This window comes from Chelon labrosus (assembly GCF_963514085.1).
Source record: "Chelon labrosus genome assembly, chromosome: 4".
Classification (NCBI taxonomy): domain Eukaryota; kingdom Metazoa; phylum Chordata; class Actinopteri; order Mugiliformes; family Mugilidae; genus Chelon; species Chelon labrosus.
In genome coordinates, this window is record NC_140340.1 from 24,074,967 (window position 1) to 24,092,408 (window position 17,442).

Below are 17,442 nucleotides of genomic sequence, written 5' to 3' on the forward strand. Positions count from 1 at the left end.
TAGAAAAGAAAGTAAAGTGATACAGCACATCTCAGCATCATTAACCCTTTATAGCACACTCGTTAAAATACTTAAAATACCCTAGGGTGTCACTGTAGGGCACATGAAACATTTTGTGTAGAAAATCAAGGTCAATGAAGTTACCATATGTGGTTCTTCGTCCTATGAAGGGTTAAGGCCACAGTTTGAGCTCAGTTGTCTTTATGTGAAGGTAGAATAAATTTGACTTGACCTTTACATACACCGGCTAGTTTTCAAAGTAAGAAGAGTTTTCCTCAGTAGGCAAAAATGAACTCATGAACTGACCTGTTGTTCTTAGCTGATTAGCCCCATGCTAGATGATAGAAAATGGAAAGTACAGAAGGAAAGTGTTGGGTCAAGTCCCAAGGTTAGCTTAGCATAAAGACTGAAAATAGTGGAAACTGATAGCTTTTTATCTGGTTTGTTTGAGCCATTAGAGATAGGGGCAAATTTGCTGGGGAAGGGATGGGAGGGATTGGCCTGTCCAGACTCGTCTTCTACCTTGTCAGGCAATCTGTGAAGAGCAGAAACATTTGTCTTTTATTTCATTCATTATTATTTTGTAAACTCCCCCCCCCCCCCCCCTTTTTGATTGTTTGATTGGTTCCTCCTTGTGTGTCAATCCCTCATTAGTTTCACCTGTGTCTCATTAACCCCACAGCCCACGTATACATATACACTGTCTGGCCAAAGAAACAATCAGTACCTGGATTTAACTAAACAAATAGGTAGGAGCCTCCTATTGGATAATTACTGCATGGGTGATTATCTTTCAGCTGGCAACAAGTTATTTAACCCCAACTGATGCAATGAGTAGCTTCTCATTTCTTAAACAACCACGTGGAAAGACACATGGGGTTGTGGAAAAGATGTTAGTCTGTTTGAGAAGGGTCAAATCATTGGCATGTATCAAGCAGAGAAAACATCTGAGAAGATTGTAGAAATTACTAAAATTGGGTTAAGAACCATCGTCTTCAAGGAAGAAATGAGGTCAGAAAAAATTCTGATTGATTGTGATCAGCGGTCATGGATTCATTGGGCTCAAATTGTGGAAGAGTGGTTCAGGGAGCATGAGACATCATTTTCACACATGGATTGGCCACCACAGAGTCCAGACCTTAACCCCATTGAGAATGTTTGGGATGTGCTGGAGAAGGCTTTGTGCAGTGGTCAGACTCTCCCATCATCAATACAAGATCTTGGTGAAAAATGAATGCAAAACTGGATGGAAATAAATCTTGTGACATTGCAGAAGCTTATCTAAACAATGCCACAGGGAGTGCATGCTGCAATCAAAGCTAAATGCAGTCCAACAAGATATTAGAGTGTGTGACCTTTTTCTTTTGGTGGCAAAAGTTAGTCTCTCTCTCCCTCTGTCTTTATTTACCTGCCAATATTAAAATAAATATCACTTTCCAACTTAAACCTCTGGATCTGTGTCCTGCTTCAGCATCCACTTTGCATTGTCTTGTGACTATGAGACCTTTTCTGCAGCATTTGCACTTATGTTCTTAAGTTATTCTTCATAAGCCAAGAAGCTTGAAGATGTTCAGAGGTCCACTCTATTTGTTGTTTTGGGAAACAGCACCAGGGCTCAGTCTGGTTACAAACCTTCCCTTTCCTGACAAGGTTCAGGACTGAAGTCCGCTTGACGATCTTGGGATCTTGGAAGCTACTTGGGATCTTGGAAGCTACTTGTGCTAGCGGCTGTTTGTTTCCTGTTTCCTGATGTTATTACCCACAGCATCTGGTTGTGCCTTAGTTCAGTGGTTTTCAAAGTGGGGGCCGCAGCCCCCTGGGGGGCTGCCAGGTGCGCTAAGGGGGCCTCAGACAATTGGAGGGAAGATAAGAAAAAAAAATTGCAAAAATAAAAAAATATAATCTAATTATTTTTAATCATTATTATGTTATTATATAGTGAATAAAAGTAAGAAAAAAAGGTTCTAAAAGTTGATGTTTCTTTACATATTTTGTAGCATTGTCTGTTGGTTTGCAAAGGGGGTCCTCGGCCAGAAGCTAATGCTGTTTGGGGGGCCTTGGCATGGAAAAGTTTGGGAACCCCTGCCTTAGTTTATCTTCCAGGCATACCCCTTCTCAGTTTCTACCAAACCCTAGTAAAATGCTCGAGGATATGCAAAAAAGCTGTACTGTGAGAGCTACCGCATGCCCTAAAAATTAATTCTGGACAAGAAAAATAACAGAATGTGACTGTCAGTGTATAAACATTATCACATAAAGAAAAGAAAGACAGCAAATGTATACTGAGTGTCCAGCTGAAGCTAATGATTAGATATTTCATTGTATTCTTGTTTTATGGAGGTACTAGTTTTTTTTTTCAAAACTTTTAAACAATGAAAACTGTGTTTTATGTGACCTCCATAAAACAAGAATACAATGAAATATCTAATCATTAGCTTCAGCTGGACACTCAGTATACATTTGCTGTCTTTCTTTTCTTTATGAAATAATGTTTATACACTGATCAGACATAACATTATGACCATCTTCCACATATTGTGTAGATGTGTCAAGCTCCTAGTCAGCAGATGTTTGCTCATGTATTTTGGCAGGTGTGGAAACTAAGCCATGTGTACGGTGGCTGAGAGAGCTCAACGCACCGCATCTTGAGAAAACCCGTGCAAAGAGACACAAGCAAATTAAGAAAATGTTTTTCATCCATTTGTCAGCAGGTCCACTGCAAATACTCACAGCCAACCGATAACAGAAACACTAAATAAATCAGGGGAGACGCTAACATCTGCTTCCAGATGATCCATCTCTGGCTGACCACTGTCTCCTGCTAGATGACTCGACTCCTGCACAGTTTTCATTGTTTAAAAGTTTTGAAAAAAAAAACCTAGTAGGCCTAAGTGGACCTGGACAGGATTTTCTATGAAACCTTTGCCTTGCAAAACATCCCACTTTGCATAATATGATTTCTTAGTCTAACTGTATTTCGTGGGGGCCTTATTAACATGTATGATTTTTCAGAGGAAGTGTATTTGAAGCACATTTTCACACAGTGAACATTCACCTGGAGAGTAGGGTCTTACCTAGGTACCCCAGGCCATAATGATGACTGCTGATTCTTCAGGCTCATGCTGAGACAGAGATCTGCGTCTCCTGGCGTTTGAGCTACAGCTCTAGATGATTATGGACAAAGACAGAGTTCATCAGTTCAGCCAAACGATGCTTTAGAACCAAAACTGAACTAGAAAACATTAAACCTGGTTTTAAGGTATGCTTAATCTGGAGACATGTTTTTTTATGTGTGCTGATGTGGCTTAATGGGAGTAAAAACTGAAACCAGAAGGTTCTTATATCAGCAGTTTAATGCTCACATTTTGGGACTTTCATATAGTACAGCTGCAATGTTTGTCTGCTTGTCTAAATACATATGGCCTGGAAACTGATGTTCAACTTTAATGAAGAACTTGAATGTGTTTGTGTGAGGGTTTTCAGGCTCTTACCGGGCTGCAGGTGTTGTTCTCTGTGAGACAGAGTTTCAGTCTGCAGTGCAGGTAAACACGACCAGCTTTCCCAGTGAACTTAAACATGTTAAAGGAGAAATAGCTGAACGTTCCCTCTCCGTTGCTCTGCACCAGTACTGTTTTGTCAGCAGGGTTTGGACAGCTGCACAGAAACATGAAAACACACACAGCATCACCAGATAAATTAATCTGAGGTTCAATGATCAAATCTGAAAACAGCACCAACTTCTCCATAAAACAAGAATACAATGAAATATCTAATCATTAGCTTCAGCTGGACACTCAGTTTACATTTGCTGTCTTTCTTTTCTTTATGTGATAATGTTTATACACTGATCAGACATAACATTATGACCATCTTCCACATATTGTGTAGATGTGTGGGTCTCCCTTGTGTCTGTTTTGGAGACACAAGGGAGACCCACACATCTACACAGTTGTGACTCATCAGAGAATGGACATGGGTCTTCTGAGGGTGTCCTGTGGTGACTGGTAGCAGAATATTGTTAGTGGGGGCCTTTGGGTCCTATGGGTCTGTGGATCATCTCACAAATACTTGATCAGTTTGGGACTCAGTGAATTTGGAGGCCAGGTCAACACCTTGTGCTGTTTTTCATGTTTTTTGAGTTGTTCCTAAAGCGTTTGTGTGTGTGTGTCTGTGTCAGGCTGCATCCTGCTGTGGATGGCTGCTGCCATCAAGGAGTGTCATTGCTATAGGGTGGGGATGCCTGGTCTGGTCTAGGTGGGTGGTACATGTCTAAATAACATCCACATGAATGCCAGGTCCAAAAGTTTCCCAGCAGTGTTGAGCTATTTAAATTGATTTGTTTATTGCAAACAGCTGCTAGCTTGTACATTTTGCCAATAAATGTAATTTGCAATCAGGTTTGAATAATTTTGATTGCAACTGTCTTTACTCTTAAGCTTTATGTGGCGATAGCCTGAAGAATAACAACGATATAGTCATAAATGTCATCTGAGCATCATGTTTAATTTGTTTACAACAAAATGGCTCTGACTGATTGAAGAAATGTCCAACTGATGCAGAGGAATGTTTTTCTCTACTGTATATCAGTTGAGACCTTGAAACATGCCCTATAATGAAAGCCAAGTGGTGTGTTAACGCTAAAGAGAATTACGTCTGACTACACCACACTAGAAACAGACAGCTGCAACTAAAAAATTTGCACAAGCAGAGCAGAGCTGGATGGAAAGATCGATACCTCCGTTGCATTACTACAATAAATGTGACGCTACGGCCAGCAGCTGTTTAGCTAACATGGCTCTGTACTTTTGTAACATCATTAAACCATCAGCACCTCTTAAATTTAAACAGATTACATCATTTAATTTTAGACTTCCTGTATAGCTATAACAAATATGATATGTCAACCAGTGCGCTTTAGAGGGGCTGGTATTGTAGCCTCTGTCTGCAAGTACCCTCTACACGATGCCATAAGCAGGCAGAGACGCATATTCAGCGATAGGCTGCTGTCTCTGTCCTGCTCCTCTGATAGGTTGAGGAAGCAGTTTGTCCCTCTGGACATACGTCTCTAATCTGTATATATATATATTTATATATAGGGCTGAATTCAAAGACACCCTGAAAATCAAAGTGAAAAAAATGATGCGGTAGGATAGTCCATTTAGGATAGTCCATTTAGCTGAAATTTTTATTGCAACATCTTAAAATGGTACTCAGCATACAGGCCCCCCACGTGCTTTTATGCATGCCTGACAACATCGGGGCATGCTCCCACTGAGACAATGGATGGTGTCCTCAGGTATCTCATTTCAGATCAGGGCATCACTGAACTCTTATACTCTTATACTCTTACATATTGTATATTTTGTATATTTGCACTTGTATGTCCTATTTGCCCCTTATTTTTAAATCCTTATACACTGTATATGATGTATATACATTTACTATCACCCCATATTTTCATATCTGTGTATATTGTAATGCATCCATTAATTAGTATTTGCTACTGAGCAACTTCAATTTAACAAGACAACATTTTATAACATATATGACAACATTCATTAACATGATCATAAATAAAAATTTCTTGACAGATGCATGTGAACAAGATGGGTTATTATTTCAGTATGGTTCTTACCCAAACATGATGAGGTCATATCTCAGAGTCGCACTGACTGAAGGTTCGTTGGTTGCAAAGCAGGAGTCTGTCACCAGGGCAACGGTTTCACTATCCAGGCCGTCCGTCATCATCTCAAACCAGACCCTCTGGTTCAGTTGGAGCGAGGTATTTGAATCCACAGCTTTGGTACGGCCTGGGTCAGTGTAGGCCGTCATGGTTAGAGTGTAGTTCCAAACTCCGGTTGTGACATATTGAACAGAAGCACTAGACAACGTAAACACACACACAAGAACACACATTAGCGTTGTTAAACTGCACAAACAAATAAAACCTCGATTTTTAAAATGATCTGCTGACAACTTGATATTTTTAACTGTTAGATTAATTAATATTCTTTATACACAAAATCTTTGAACCTTTTAAATCCAAGGATACTTTTAAATTCCACCTTCAGTCTGGCCATAAAGTCAGTCAGAAACTACAGTCAGGCCCAGAAATATTTGGACAGTGACACAATCTTCATGATTTAGGCTCTGCATGTCACCACATTGGATTTTAAATGAAACAACTGAGATACGTTTGAAGTGCAGACTTCCAGGTTTTATTAAAGGGGTTCATATTCTACTTCTTTGCGTCGCCCAGTAAACTTTGATGCATTTGGCTGAATCTGAGCAGAAAATACATATATCCCTATACACTTAAGAATTTATCCGGCTGCTTCTGTCTTCTGTCACACCAGCAAGAAATACTAGTGACCCAGTGCAACTGGAAGCCCTGCGTGTCCCTGCCATCACACTGCCTCCACCATGTTTAACAGGAGATGTGGTGCGCTTTGGATCATGAGCCGTTTCAAACCTTCTCCATACTTTCTTCTTACCATCATTCTGGTACAGGTTGATCTTAGTTTTATCTGTCCAAAGAATGCTGTTCCAGAACTGGGCTGGCTCGTTTTTTTTTTTTTTTTATTATTATTTTTTTAGCAAAGTCTAATCTGACCTTTCTATTTTTGAGGCTGATTAATGGTTTGCACCTTGTGGTGAACCCTCTGTATTTGCTCTCATGACGTCTTCACTTGGCTGGATGTTGTGTAGGTGCTTTTCTTTGCCATGGAAAGGATCCTGCGATCATCCACCACTCTTGTCTTCCGTGGACGTCCAGGACGTCTTAGCTTATCTTATCTAACCTTTCAGTCTCGTTTCAGGTGTGCACCGAGCCCACCAGTCGTTTTGAACTAAAGAAACCACTTGAATAAGTGCTGAAATGTCTTCAAAAAAACTCAAAGTCCAGTTATCTTTGTTTTAGCTTAGCAGATGCAGATTTTGAAATAACTGCATTAAAAAAATAAAACATTTTTTCTGAAATTGTGTTCAGGTGGGCAGATCTATGTAAAGCAAATCAATGTATTTCATAAATTCTTTGCAACAGGTAACTAAAGCTGTCAAATAAATGTAGTAGAGAAAAATATATTGTACAATCTGGTATAACACAACAAATGTGTTCTTCAGCACAGTACATCTAATTAACAATAAAAAAAATAAATATACATACCCACTGCTGGTGCCTATGATTTTGATGCCCACTGCGAAATCGATGATTGTCTCTGGCAGGAAAAAAGGACAAGTGAAGTCCAACAACTCTGCACCGGTTGTCCCCACAAGGACGCTGTTCTTGTTAATGAGTTCACTGTTGTTGTTCATCTGCAAAATCAGAAAGAGTCATAAATTTTTTTCTGATGTTTCTTACATATTCACTTCTAATGAGAGTCAGTAAGTAAGAGGTCGAGCCACACACCCTCGTCATCGCACCACAAGGCTTGGAGTTGCTGTCCAAGCTAAAGGTCACCATGTGGGTGTCGTTGTCCATCTCGCCTCTGCAGGTCCTGTCATAGAGGTGTAAGTCCGAGTAGAGGATGCCTTTGTCTTCCAAGAGACATCCAACCAGAGTAACCGAGTGAGAGGTGCCATTGCAGACCACCGCATCACCTGAACGTACGACCGAAAACGAAAACACAGATCCAACGCTATATAAGTAACATAAGAAAATCACCACTTTTATTTTAGTTTGAAGGCAAAGCCAGAGTTGGTTTGTGCTCAAAGACCGTTTCATTGGCTTATCCATAAAATAAAGAATAAAACCAAAGAATCTTTATTTATACCATGGTGGACCCAACACATGGCCCTAATACTGTTTAAGAGCAGAGAAAATTCAGTATGTGTTAATGGTTTGAGTACACCAAAAAAACAACACACCCTCCCTCACATCATAGTTGGTTCTGGAGGCATATGCCGTATCCAGAAAGAGCTGAAACAAGAGCAACTGGACTTGCAGAGTTTCTTGAAAACATTTCATCTCTATATTTCAAAATAGAGACGAAATTAGAGGATATGAGCTCAGGGCGATATAGAAGAAAGTTTGACAGGTGGTCAGCGCATCATCAGCCTAAGCCAATAGCAGCATAACTAAACGATGGTTCAGTGGCACCTGAGGCAGCCCTAACAATAAGCTTTATCCAAAAGGAAAGTATTAAACCTAACCTTAAAAGCAGAGAGGGTGCCTGCCCCCTGAACCCAAACTACTAGCTGGTTTCACAGGAGACGGGCCTGGTAGCTGAATGCTTTACCTTCCATTTTACTTTTTGAAACTTTAGGAACCACAAGTAGGCCTGTACTTTGAGATCAAAGAGATCTGTTGGGACGGCGTTTCTGAGATATAACACAGCTAGGCCTTTAAGGGCCTTGTATGTATGATTTCAATCGGCTTTCAATCGAAGACACAAATACAGTGGCCCTGAAGGTCAGTACACAACGACATTTCACAAAACACAACGACATTTCACAAAACGCAATGACATTTCAGAAAACACAACGGTCCAGATCTGGGACCCCAGGACACAATCCGTTGCCTCATTGGAGCATGCCCCGACGTTATCATTTAGTTGTTAACACACACTAATCAAGCAAGTTTCTGAGTCAAGCAACTTAAAATGGATGTGAAGCGTGTAAAGGTCCCATATTTTTGGGAAAGGTTTTGGGGAAAGTATGTTTGGGTTTTGATTTTTCCCTTTGCAGGAACACAAGTGACCATTAGTAAACCTACCTAGACTGTTTTCAGATGTGTACGTGGAGGCAAATATGGCCCGACAGTAGCAACGGGTTTCACCTGTGACACTGTTCTCGCCGCAGAACTCATGAGAGCTGCAGAATTGGTCCTGACAGAAAGCCTGAGGGCCAGCAGCTACAGAAAAACAGAGCCGTTACAAACTGAAGAAAAACTTCACAACAAGATGCTAAATTGATGCAGTCAGATTTTGGCAGCACAACTGATACTAAAATGTACTAAAATGTTGCTTAGAAAACAGTATAAATGACCTCAATGTTGATTTGTAACCCTTTGGTACTAGAATTTAATTGGTACTGCAAGTTAGCAGTAAGAACTGTTTGACTGTTCAGTTTGTGTATCATTTGAAACATGTCCCATAATGAAATCCAGGGTTTGTTAACTCATATTTTTTCCAGGTACGAGGTTAATAGAGGACCGTTTACAAGGGATTCTCTCATGAACACAATGTTCCCTACACCATTTGAAGGCAGTATCATAGTCTTGTTCTAATCTGGATTAAAAAACCTTTTAATCTCTTATCTCAGGTCTTCTTCAGGTACAGTAAATTATTTCAATAATATGAAGTCGTACAGCAGTTGGCCTTTGACCTCCAACCGTCCAGGGCGTCATCGCTGTACAGGCTGCATGCTCTGGAATAGGCCTCCAGAAACTGACAGTTGAGGCCGTCCACAGCAGGATATTTGCACAAAGTGTCGGTGCAGGCAGCGATGTAGGGCTCTGGCTTGATGTGGCTGTGACAAGCAGTAAAGGGCGTCTCCTTCATGAGATTACAGCTGTAACAGTGCAGAGAAAGAAAAGGGGAGATGAAATGATGAAGTCCAGTGTTGTTTCATTAATGGATGCTGAGTATAAAAGAGAATTTTAGAGCAGCATGTTATATGTCTTCAGCATAAAGACTGAACCTGGTTTAACACCAAATATACAATCAAATAACAGACGAAGATTTTTACACCCAACCTGACAACACTGAATTAATTCTATAAAAGAAGATAATCAAATGTTGCTGCTCATATGGATTTCAGCTTGGTTCACCTTTTCAAACACTTGTTTGAACGACTGGTTGTTTTGCTACCTCCATGTTTCTGTCCCTCCTGAAAACCACGTGGAGCAAACACGCTCAGAAAGAATGGAGTTATTCTAACCAGAGAGGAACCAGCAGATCAAGTGTTGTCATGGTTATTAGGAGCTGATATTTTCCTATTATCAAGTGTTTACATCATCCCTAAGATCAGACTGTCCTGACTAAAGTGGTTTCATGAGATCATTTTATTCTGATTATTGGTGTAATATTTGTGCATGTGTAAATATAACCATGAATATATCACAAAACAAATAGTCAAATCTATCTATCTATCTATCTATCTATCTATCTATCTATCTGTCTGTCTGTCTGTCTGTCTGTCTGTCTGTCTGTCTGTGAGCATCAGGCTTCAGTGTTTATGGATAAAAGGAGCGCATCATCTGTGTTCAGGTGTGTCTTTGCTCACCGTTGAGTCATTGCGTTGCAGTCGATTGTACTGTTAGTGGCATCTTCATGGGGTGTCTCACAGCTAGGGGACAGCAAACACACACACAAAACAAACAGGATAAGCCATAAATGAACACATCTAAACACATTGTTTTTGAGGACGTGTGGTCAGGGGGAGGCAGATGAGGGAGGAAAAGTAATAATGATAAAATAAAATAAATAATACTATTTGTCCATTGATCTTTGATATAAATGTAATTTCTGTATGATTCCAGTCATTTTGATCATTTTTGTCGTGGGTTGAGGGGAGGGGCCTCTGTGGCTCATCCCGCAGATACTTGATCAGTTTGGGATCTATTGGAGGCCAGCTTAACACCTTGTGCTGTTTTTCATGTTTGTTTTTTTGTTGTTCCTAAAGCATTTTTATGTGTGTGCCTGTGTCAGGCTGCATCCTGCTGGGGATGGCTGCTGCCATCAAGGAGTGTCATTGCTATGGTATGGGGGTGGTACATGTCTAAGTTAGATCCACATGAATGCCAGGTCCAAAAGTTTCCCAGCAGAATGTAGAATTGTCACAAGATGGTCAATGTTATTTACTGCTCCTGTCAGTGGTTTTAATGTTGTGGCTGATCGGTGTATGCTCTGACTTTCCATAGTCTAGGAAATGTATTTCATGCATGTGTGTAACATATTTAGACTTGTTGATCTGACATTACATCGCACTGAAAATGAAAAGAATGAGGTGAGGGAGCCAGTAGTTTAGATTCAAATATTTGTTTTTGTGTGGTCCTGTTCCTTTTATGTTAAAACTGAAATCAATTTTTTGTCTGTTTTTTGCAAACTGGGTACTCTCATTCGTGCTGAATGAGTAGAAATGCATTGTAGGATTGAGACAGCAAATGCTCTCTCTCTCTGTCTCTCTCTGAACCACTATAGACTTAATTTCTGCCTTTGCCAGATATAAACTTTACCTATATGTGATCTTGCCACCCACAAACCTCACCGCATGTCACTGATTGTTTTACCATGACCACAAACAAGGCTGAACTTGATTCAATTCAACATGAGATGATACCTGTCAGGACTGTAGTCAGAGAGCCTCATTTCACTGAAAGGCACGCTGGAGTTGCCACACAAACCCTCGACAGATGGATCTTCCCCACTCGGACCTGGTCAGTTCCAGGAGAAAATCTGATCAACAAACTAGTAGCACACTAGTAGCATTATCTTTAGACTTTCCAGTAAAAGCTTTTCCACACTGATTACAAGTTACTGACGGACATTTTTTAATTAAAACTGTACGCATGAATGGTTTATTCTCTCTTTTATCTCTGAGAATCCTCCAACATGTTATGTGTCCATCTTGGACTTAGTGTTTCCCACCTATAATGTGTATCTGTGCAGTGTAGCCATCAAAGAAGACAGACACGGTGTAGTTGAAATGCGACATCTTGGCTGTCACACCGGTTGTGTCCTTGGAGAGCTGCACACCATGAACCAGCTGAGCTGTGGGGTAGAGCGTCATCATAGTGTTGTCCAGCTGTGGCACAACAAAAGAAAAAAGTTGAAATAAAGACTCATAACCTAAAGGATTCATGCGTTAATGCCACTGGTGTGTTTTATGTTGACCTAACTGTATGTTTGCAAGTCAAGAAATTCATATATTTAAGAACACAGATTACTTATCATGTTATAATAGCTACATGTTTTATTTTCAGAGCAATTATTTGATGAATTGTGTATTTTTATATATTATGGTGTATACATAGACACACTGTACATAGGCCAGACAATCAATCCACAGGTTTATTTCTTTAGACCATGTGTGCTAATCATTTTGTGTCATTTAAAACTTCAGTCAATTTCAACAAAATTAACCACGATTGCAGGATGCAGAAAATCTGTGCGAACCAACATGTATTGTAGGATGTTATATTGACAGGTTATAACTCTAGCTAGTTTACCTGGACGCTACCGCCTTGTTCCAGAATAATATGACTAACACTTGACATGTTCAGCCTCAGGATCACGCTGTCCAAAAAACTGACGTCTTGGCGGTGGCGCTCCTTGAAGGTTCCAAACACTTGGAAGTCTGGGATCAAGGGGGTCTTCATCAGAGTGTATGCACAGCGATCCTGGACAGAGGTAACCTGGCCGTGGACGTCAATGACAGTGGGGCCAGTCACAGTGCACAGGGTGCACCTGATGGAGGTGGGAAAGGACAGACACTTTAAAAAAAGAGTTGTTGTTGCTCATCAGACTGGAAAATGTTACAAAACCTTCTCTAAAGAGTTTGGAATCCACAAATCTACAGTCAGGTTGGGAACAAATGGAAGAGATTTAAGACGACTGATGTCCTCCACAGGAGTGGTCGACCAACAACAATCACCCCAGAAGAAAGAAGAATAATCGTCTGAGAGGTCGCAAAGGAACCCAGGGTAATTTCTAATGCAACTAAGGGCCTCTCTCACATTGGCTAATGTTAATGTTCATGAATCCACCATCAGGAGAACACTGAACGACCATGGTATGATGGCAGAGTGGCAAAGACAAAGACACTGCTCTCCAAAAAGGACATTTCTGCCATTTGGTCAGCATCATGTGGATGAGCCAGAAGACTAAAAGAATGGTTAAAGAAGAGCAAAATTAATGTTTTGGAATGGCCGAGTCAAAGTCCTGACTTTAATCCAGAACAAGGAATGGCGGAGAAGAAATTATCTTGTCAGGTGGGATACAGTGTTTCAGTTTAATTGAAATGTGAGAGCGCACTGTTGTGGTCATTCAAGCATGGTTAAACATGCCACCTTTAATATGACTATAACAAAGCTTGTTGTGTTACCCACCAACATCTCAGAACTGAAGTGGTTCTGTTCAGAGGAAGGGGCTAAAAGTTGTGTACAGGCAGCTGTACACAACTGATCAGCAGTTACCAGAAACATTTAGTTGCTGTTATTGCTGCACAAGAGGGTCACAGCAGATACTGAAAACAAGGGTTCACTTAGTTTTACACCTCACAAAGATGAACAAATGATCAATTTTCTTGAAGAAATAAATGCACAAGTATAATACTTGTGTTTCTTTTATTTGATTGGATTCTCTACTTTCACTTGTTTTTATGCAGAAATGTAGAAAATTCTGAGGGGTGCAAAAACGTTTAACACTGTAGCTCAGAGCTACTGTTGGGTCAATGTTGCAGCGGTCATTCAGGGTTTGAGGTGTCTGGCAGATGTGAGGATATTCAGTCAGGAATGTTTTATAGTCTATTGGGGCGAGCCTGTGAAGATGAGAGACTTCATATCTAAATGTGGTTTACTCAAATAAACACGCTTGATGAGATTTCATTCACATGAACCAAATTCATATTAAATTCAAACATATTTACTGGTTATCTCCTTGGCAGTTCTCCATGGAGGTGCTAAAATGGACGACTGCAGCCAAGTAGAGCAGCAGGTGGAGCATTTTGGAGGAGGCAAGTCTTGAGGCAACTGAAAGAGACAAAATCACAGTAATTGCAATGTTCTACACAATGCAGAGAACAAACAGACACTAAAACAACCAACAGAAATATACAAAAAAAAATTATAAAGAACAAAATGCAACAGGTTATTTTGCACAGATAAGTAAAATAAACAAATACTAAAAGCTGGACAAACAGCATTCTTACTACAATCAACAGGCAGCAGAAACTTTTTAGGGGAAAATTTACAATTTGTAAACATTTTTCAATTTCTTGAGTCCTCACAGTGTTTTTCTTTATTTATTTTTTAATATAAACAAAATAAAAGTTTTCATTTGTTTTTAATTAATTTTAAATTTGAATTACATTTTTAATCTGTCTAATTTTAGTTTAGTTACTTATTTTCACTGATTAATGAGGTTGTTTTTTCTGCCACGTCAGAGTACGTTTAAGGCGAGAGTGTCATTAAGAAAATATCTTCAGATGTATTTCACTTATGTGAAAAATGTGCCCTGTACTGTTCACATATTAGTAGGCAAATCTCAAAAAGGAGCTTCACAACATTCCTCACAGTGGATATTTGTTGATTTCCACAATGGAGGTAATTTTCTATTTTAGTTAAAAACAAAATTGAAGAACCACAGACAGAAGAAAAAAGGCTTTAAAATGACATACTTTCTCAAGATGTCACAAAAGTAAAATTATTTTTCTAGTTTTGTGTCTTCTTTCCATGTCCCCTACATGGTTTCAGAACACAAAATCTTAACTTGGATTTTAAGCAAAAAGCTGTTCACTGACAATCATCACAACTCTTTAACCTAAAATAGAAACAAAAAATCTTGTAAATACAAACAAAACTTCCAAACTGATCTCCTCCTAGCATAAACAAGCATTGTGTATGTTCAGTATACCACAGAATATTTTAAAAGTTATTGACCAAATAGATCCATATCATACAAAAGAAAATTTCAATACTGTGATGTTAATGAAAGATCAAATGTGTCTGAATACACTTTTTATTAAAATGAATTAGTCTCACTAAATAGAAAAGGGACTAATCAAAGCCAATAAGAATCTGATTAATTAAATGACTCAAAGAAGTGTTTGCTATTTCACACTTCATGGTTGTTTAATTCAATTTTTATTCAGCTTACACAATGCCTAACACTACTCTCCCATTAAACTGACAGTGCTGTGATGATCTTCTGGCTCTGTTAGCGAGTATTTAGGTTTCTGCATTTGCACAGTTCTTTCTTCCTTTAACTGTCCAGCTGTTGGTTTAAGAAGTAGAATCACTTACCCTCAGAAAGTGGACGCTGATGTCAGCGTCTGTGCAGATTTGTATTTCTTGTCCTTCTGTGGACGCTCCAGTTTGTCTCTTTTTTTGTGTCTCTGCGTGACATGAGAATGTGAGTTGAATGAGGTGTGGGAGTTGCACAACCCAACTAAGTGGGAACCACAGCAGAGCCAGAAAAAGACACACAATTCACACACGCACGCAAAGGCATAGCTACAGAACACTGCACAGTTCGTCACAGTATGTGCATTAATAAAAAATATCTTAATTTTCTCAGTTGTTTGACTGCATAAGATATTGTTTAAAATACATTCTAAATTATTGTCATTGCCAATTTTCAATCATTAAATTATTATTTTTTTAAATGATTAATGCACAGATTGATACCGAGCTTCTCATTTCACTCTTGGAATAAATGGGTTTTACCAGAATGTAGAATACTTTCATATGCATGAAACGGCCCCTTTTAAGAGTATAAGAAGGTCTGTGACCATTTAAAATATGCATCTGGCATCTCTACTTCAATCTCCAACCTCTTGAGAATACTTTTTGTGTGCATCCATATGGTATTTAATTATTAGCTTCTGGGTTGGAATTCCAGAGCACAATGAAAACGGAATGTACCAAACTGTCAGTCTCTGTAAATTTGCATTTACATCCTTTCTGAATGTAGCTGAACAGGATATACAGCCTACTGATTCATTAATTGTTGTGAGTGAAATACAGGTATTTGTACAGCCAGGGAACTGCCTGGGAACTGAATGCAACCATTAGGCTTTAGGCGGGATTTATATGACTAATTCGAAGCTTAAGTAAAGAGCAGTACTTTTGCATGATAAAACTCCCAAGTCTGTATATAAAAAATGTTGGACTCTCTTGAATTGTTGTGAACCCTAAATGTTTCTCTAGATAAAGAAAAAAGAAAAGATCAGTAACTGCTGGTTGTTCAGAAAGCAAATACTTATCAGGAGTATTTTTGCATAGGTTGGTTATATGCTAAACGCCAAAACTCATACAAGTCTCCAAGATCACTGAGAAGAAAAGTTTGTGCAAACTGATACAGAAGGCGGGTTAGTAGGGGCAAAGCTGGAGGCAGATGCAGGGACCTTGATCAAAATTCGGACCATTATGAACAATGTCCACCACCCTCTACACAACACCATAGTCCAGCAGAGAAGCTTGTTCAGTGACTCATTTGAAATGGACTGTTTCAAAGTGGAAAAGTGTTCTATGGTCAGACGAGTCCAAATTTGATATTCTTGGTGGTATTCGCGGATGCTGCATCCTCCGGGCTAAAGAGGAGGGAGACCTTCCAGCGTGTTATCAGCGTTCAGTTCAAAAGCCAGCATCTCTGATGATATGGGGGTGCATAAGTGCATACGGTATGGGCGGCTTGTATGTTTTGGAAGGAACTATGAATGCTGAAAGGTATATAAAAGTTTTAGAGCAACACATATGCTCCCCCCGAGACAACATCTATTTCAGGGAAGGCCTTGTGTATTTCAGCAGGACAATGCAAAACCACATACTGCAGCTATTACAACAGCATGGCTTCGTCAGAGAAGAGTGCAATACCTGCAGTCATGTTTCGCCTATAGAGAACATTTGGTGCTTCATTAAATGAAAAATACGTCAAAGGTGACCACAAACTCTTCAGTAGCTAGAAACCTGTATCAAGCAAGAATTGGACTGAAACACCAAAACTCCAGAAACTCTTAACTTCGATGCCCAGACATTTTCAAACTGTTTTGAAAAGTACATTTCCCTGAGAAAGTTTAGCGAGTGCCTCTGCAAATATTCAAAGCTGCTGTCAATGAAGCAGCAAGAGGTTCCGATATTGTGGCTATTTTTGGTGTAGAAACTCATTGTTAGCTGAATTGTTTGGCTTGTTAACTCTACACTTACCTGTACACAAGCTTAGTCACAATTCTATTTGAGTTTACTGTATTTTATGGTTGAAGATTGTTTTCTGGGTAGAATATTTTTTGTCTGCTATGATTAGTTAGCTAAATACTAGCTTGCTGGAGAAGTAGCTGTTTTGCTTGCTGGGCGCTATAGCTTTGATAAACACTGTTTTTAAAGAACCAAATAAATAATTAAAAGCAAATTAATCACAAAAATTAACACATGAGCAAATATTATTTGTCTTACGACAGAAACCATGTTGGATTTTTGCACAATTTTTTATTTTTTTTTAGTTTTTGTTTGTTTGTTTTAATTAATGTATGTTAGTATCCTGTGCAAACATAACCACAACCAGTACCCAGGAGGCCACTAAGATATAATGATGTCACATGTGCTTAAGTGTCTTTGGTTGTTGCAGACATGCCTGAACTGTCAGGTGAACCAAGACAGAGCAGTACTGTTTGTGACGGTATTTTCTTTTCCAATAGAAATCACTGGTGGTATGCGTTGTTCATACACTAACAATATATTTTTATTTTCTGCTTGTTTTAATGGAAAAGCATTTGGGATGGGGAATA

General features: G+C 39.3%; 1 protein-coding gene across 1 annotated transcript; it reads right to left on the reverse strand.

Moving 5' to 3' along the window:
- Positions 1–3,074: 3,074 nt before the first annotated feature.
- Positions 3,075–16,544, reverse strand: LOC311487515 (uncharacterized protein; the record flags this gene model as incomplete). Its single annotated transcript, XM_084543814.1, has 13 exons — positions 3,075–3,164; positions 3,492–3,654; positions 5,636–5,881; positions 7,166–7,323; positions 7,409–7,726; positions 8,565–8,851; positions 9,296–9,510; positions 10,225–10,287; positions 11,281–11,374; positions 11,589–11,745; positions 12,170–12,407; positions 13,588–13,690; positions 16,535–16,544. 13 exons carry the CDS (start codon positions 16,542–16,544, stop codon positions 3,075–3,077), a joined length of 2,142 nt encoding a protein of 713 aa, XP_084399940.1.
- Positions 16,545–17,442: the final 898 nt, after the last annotated feature.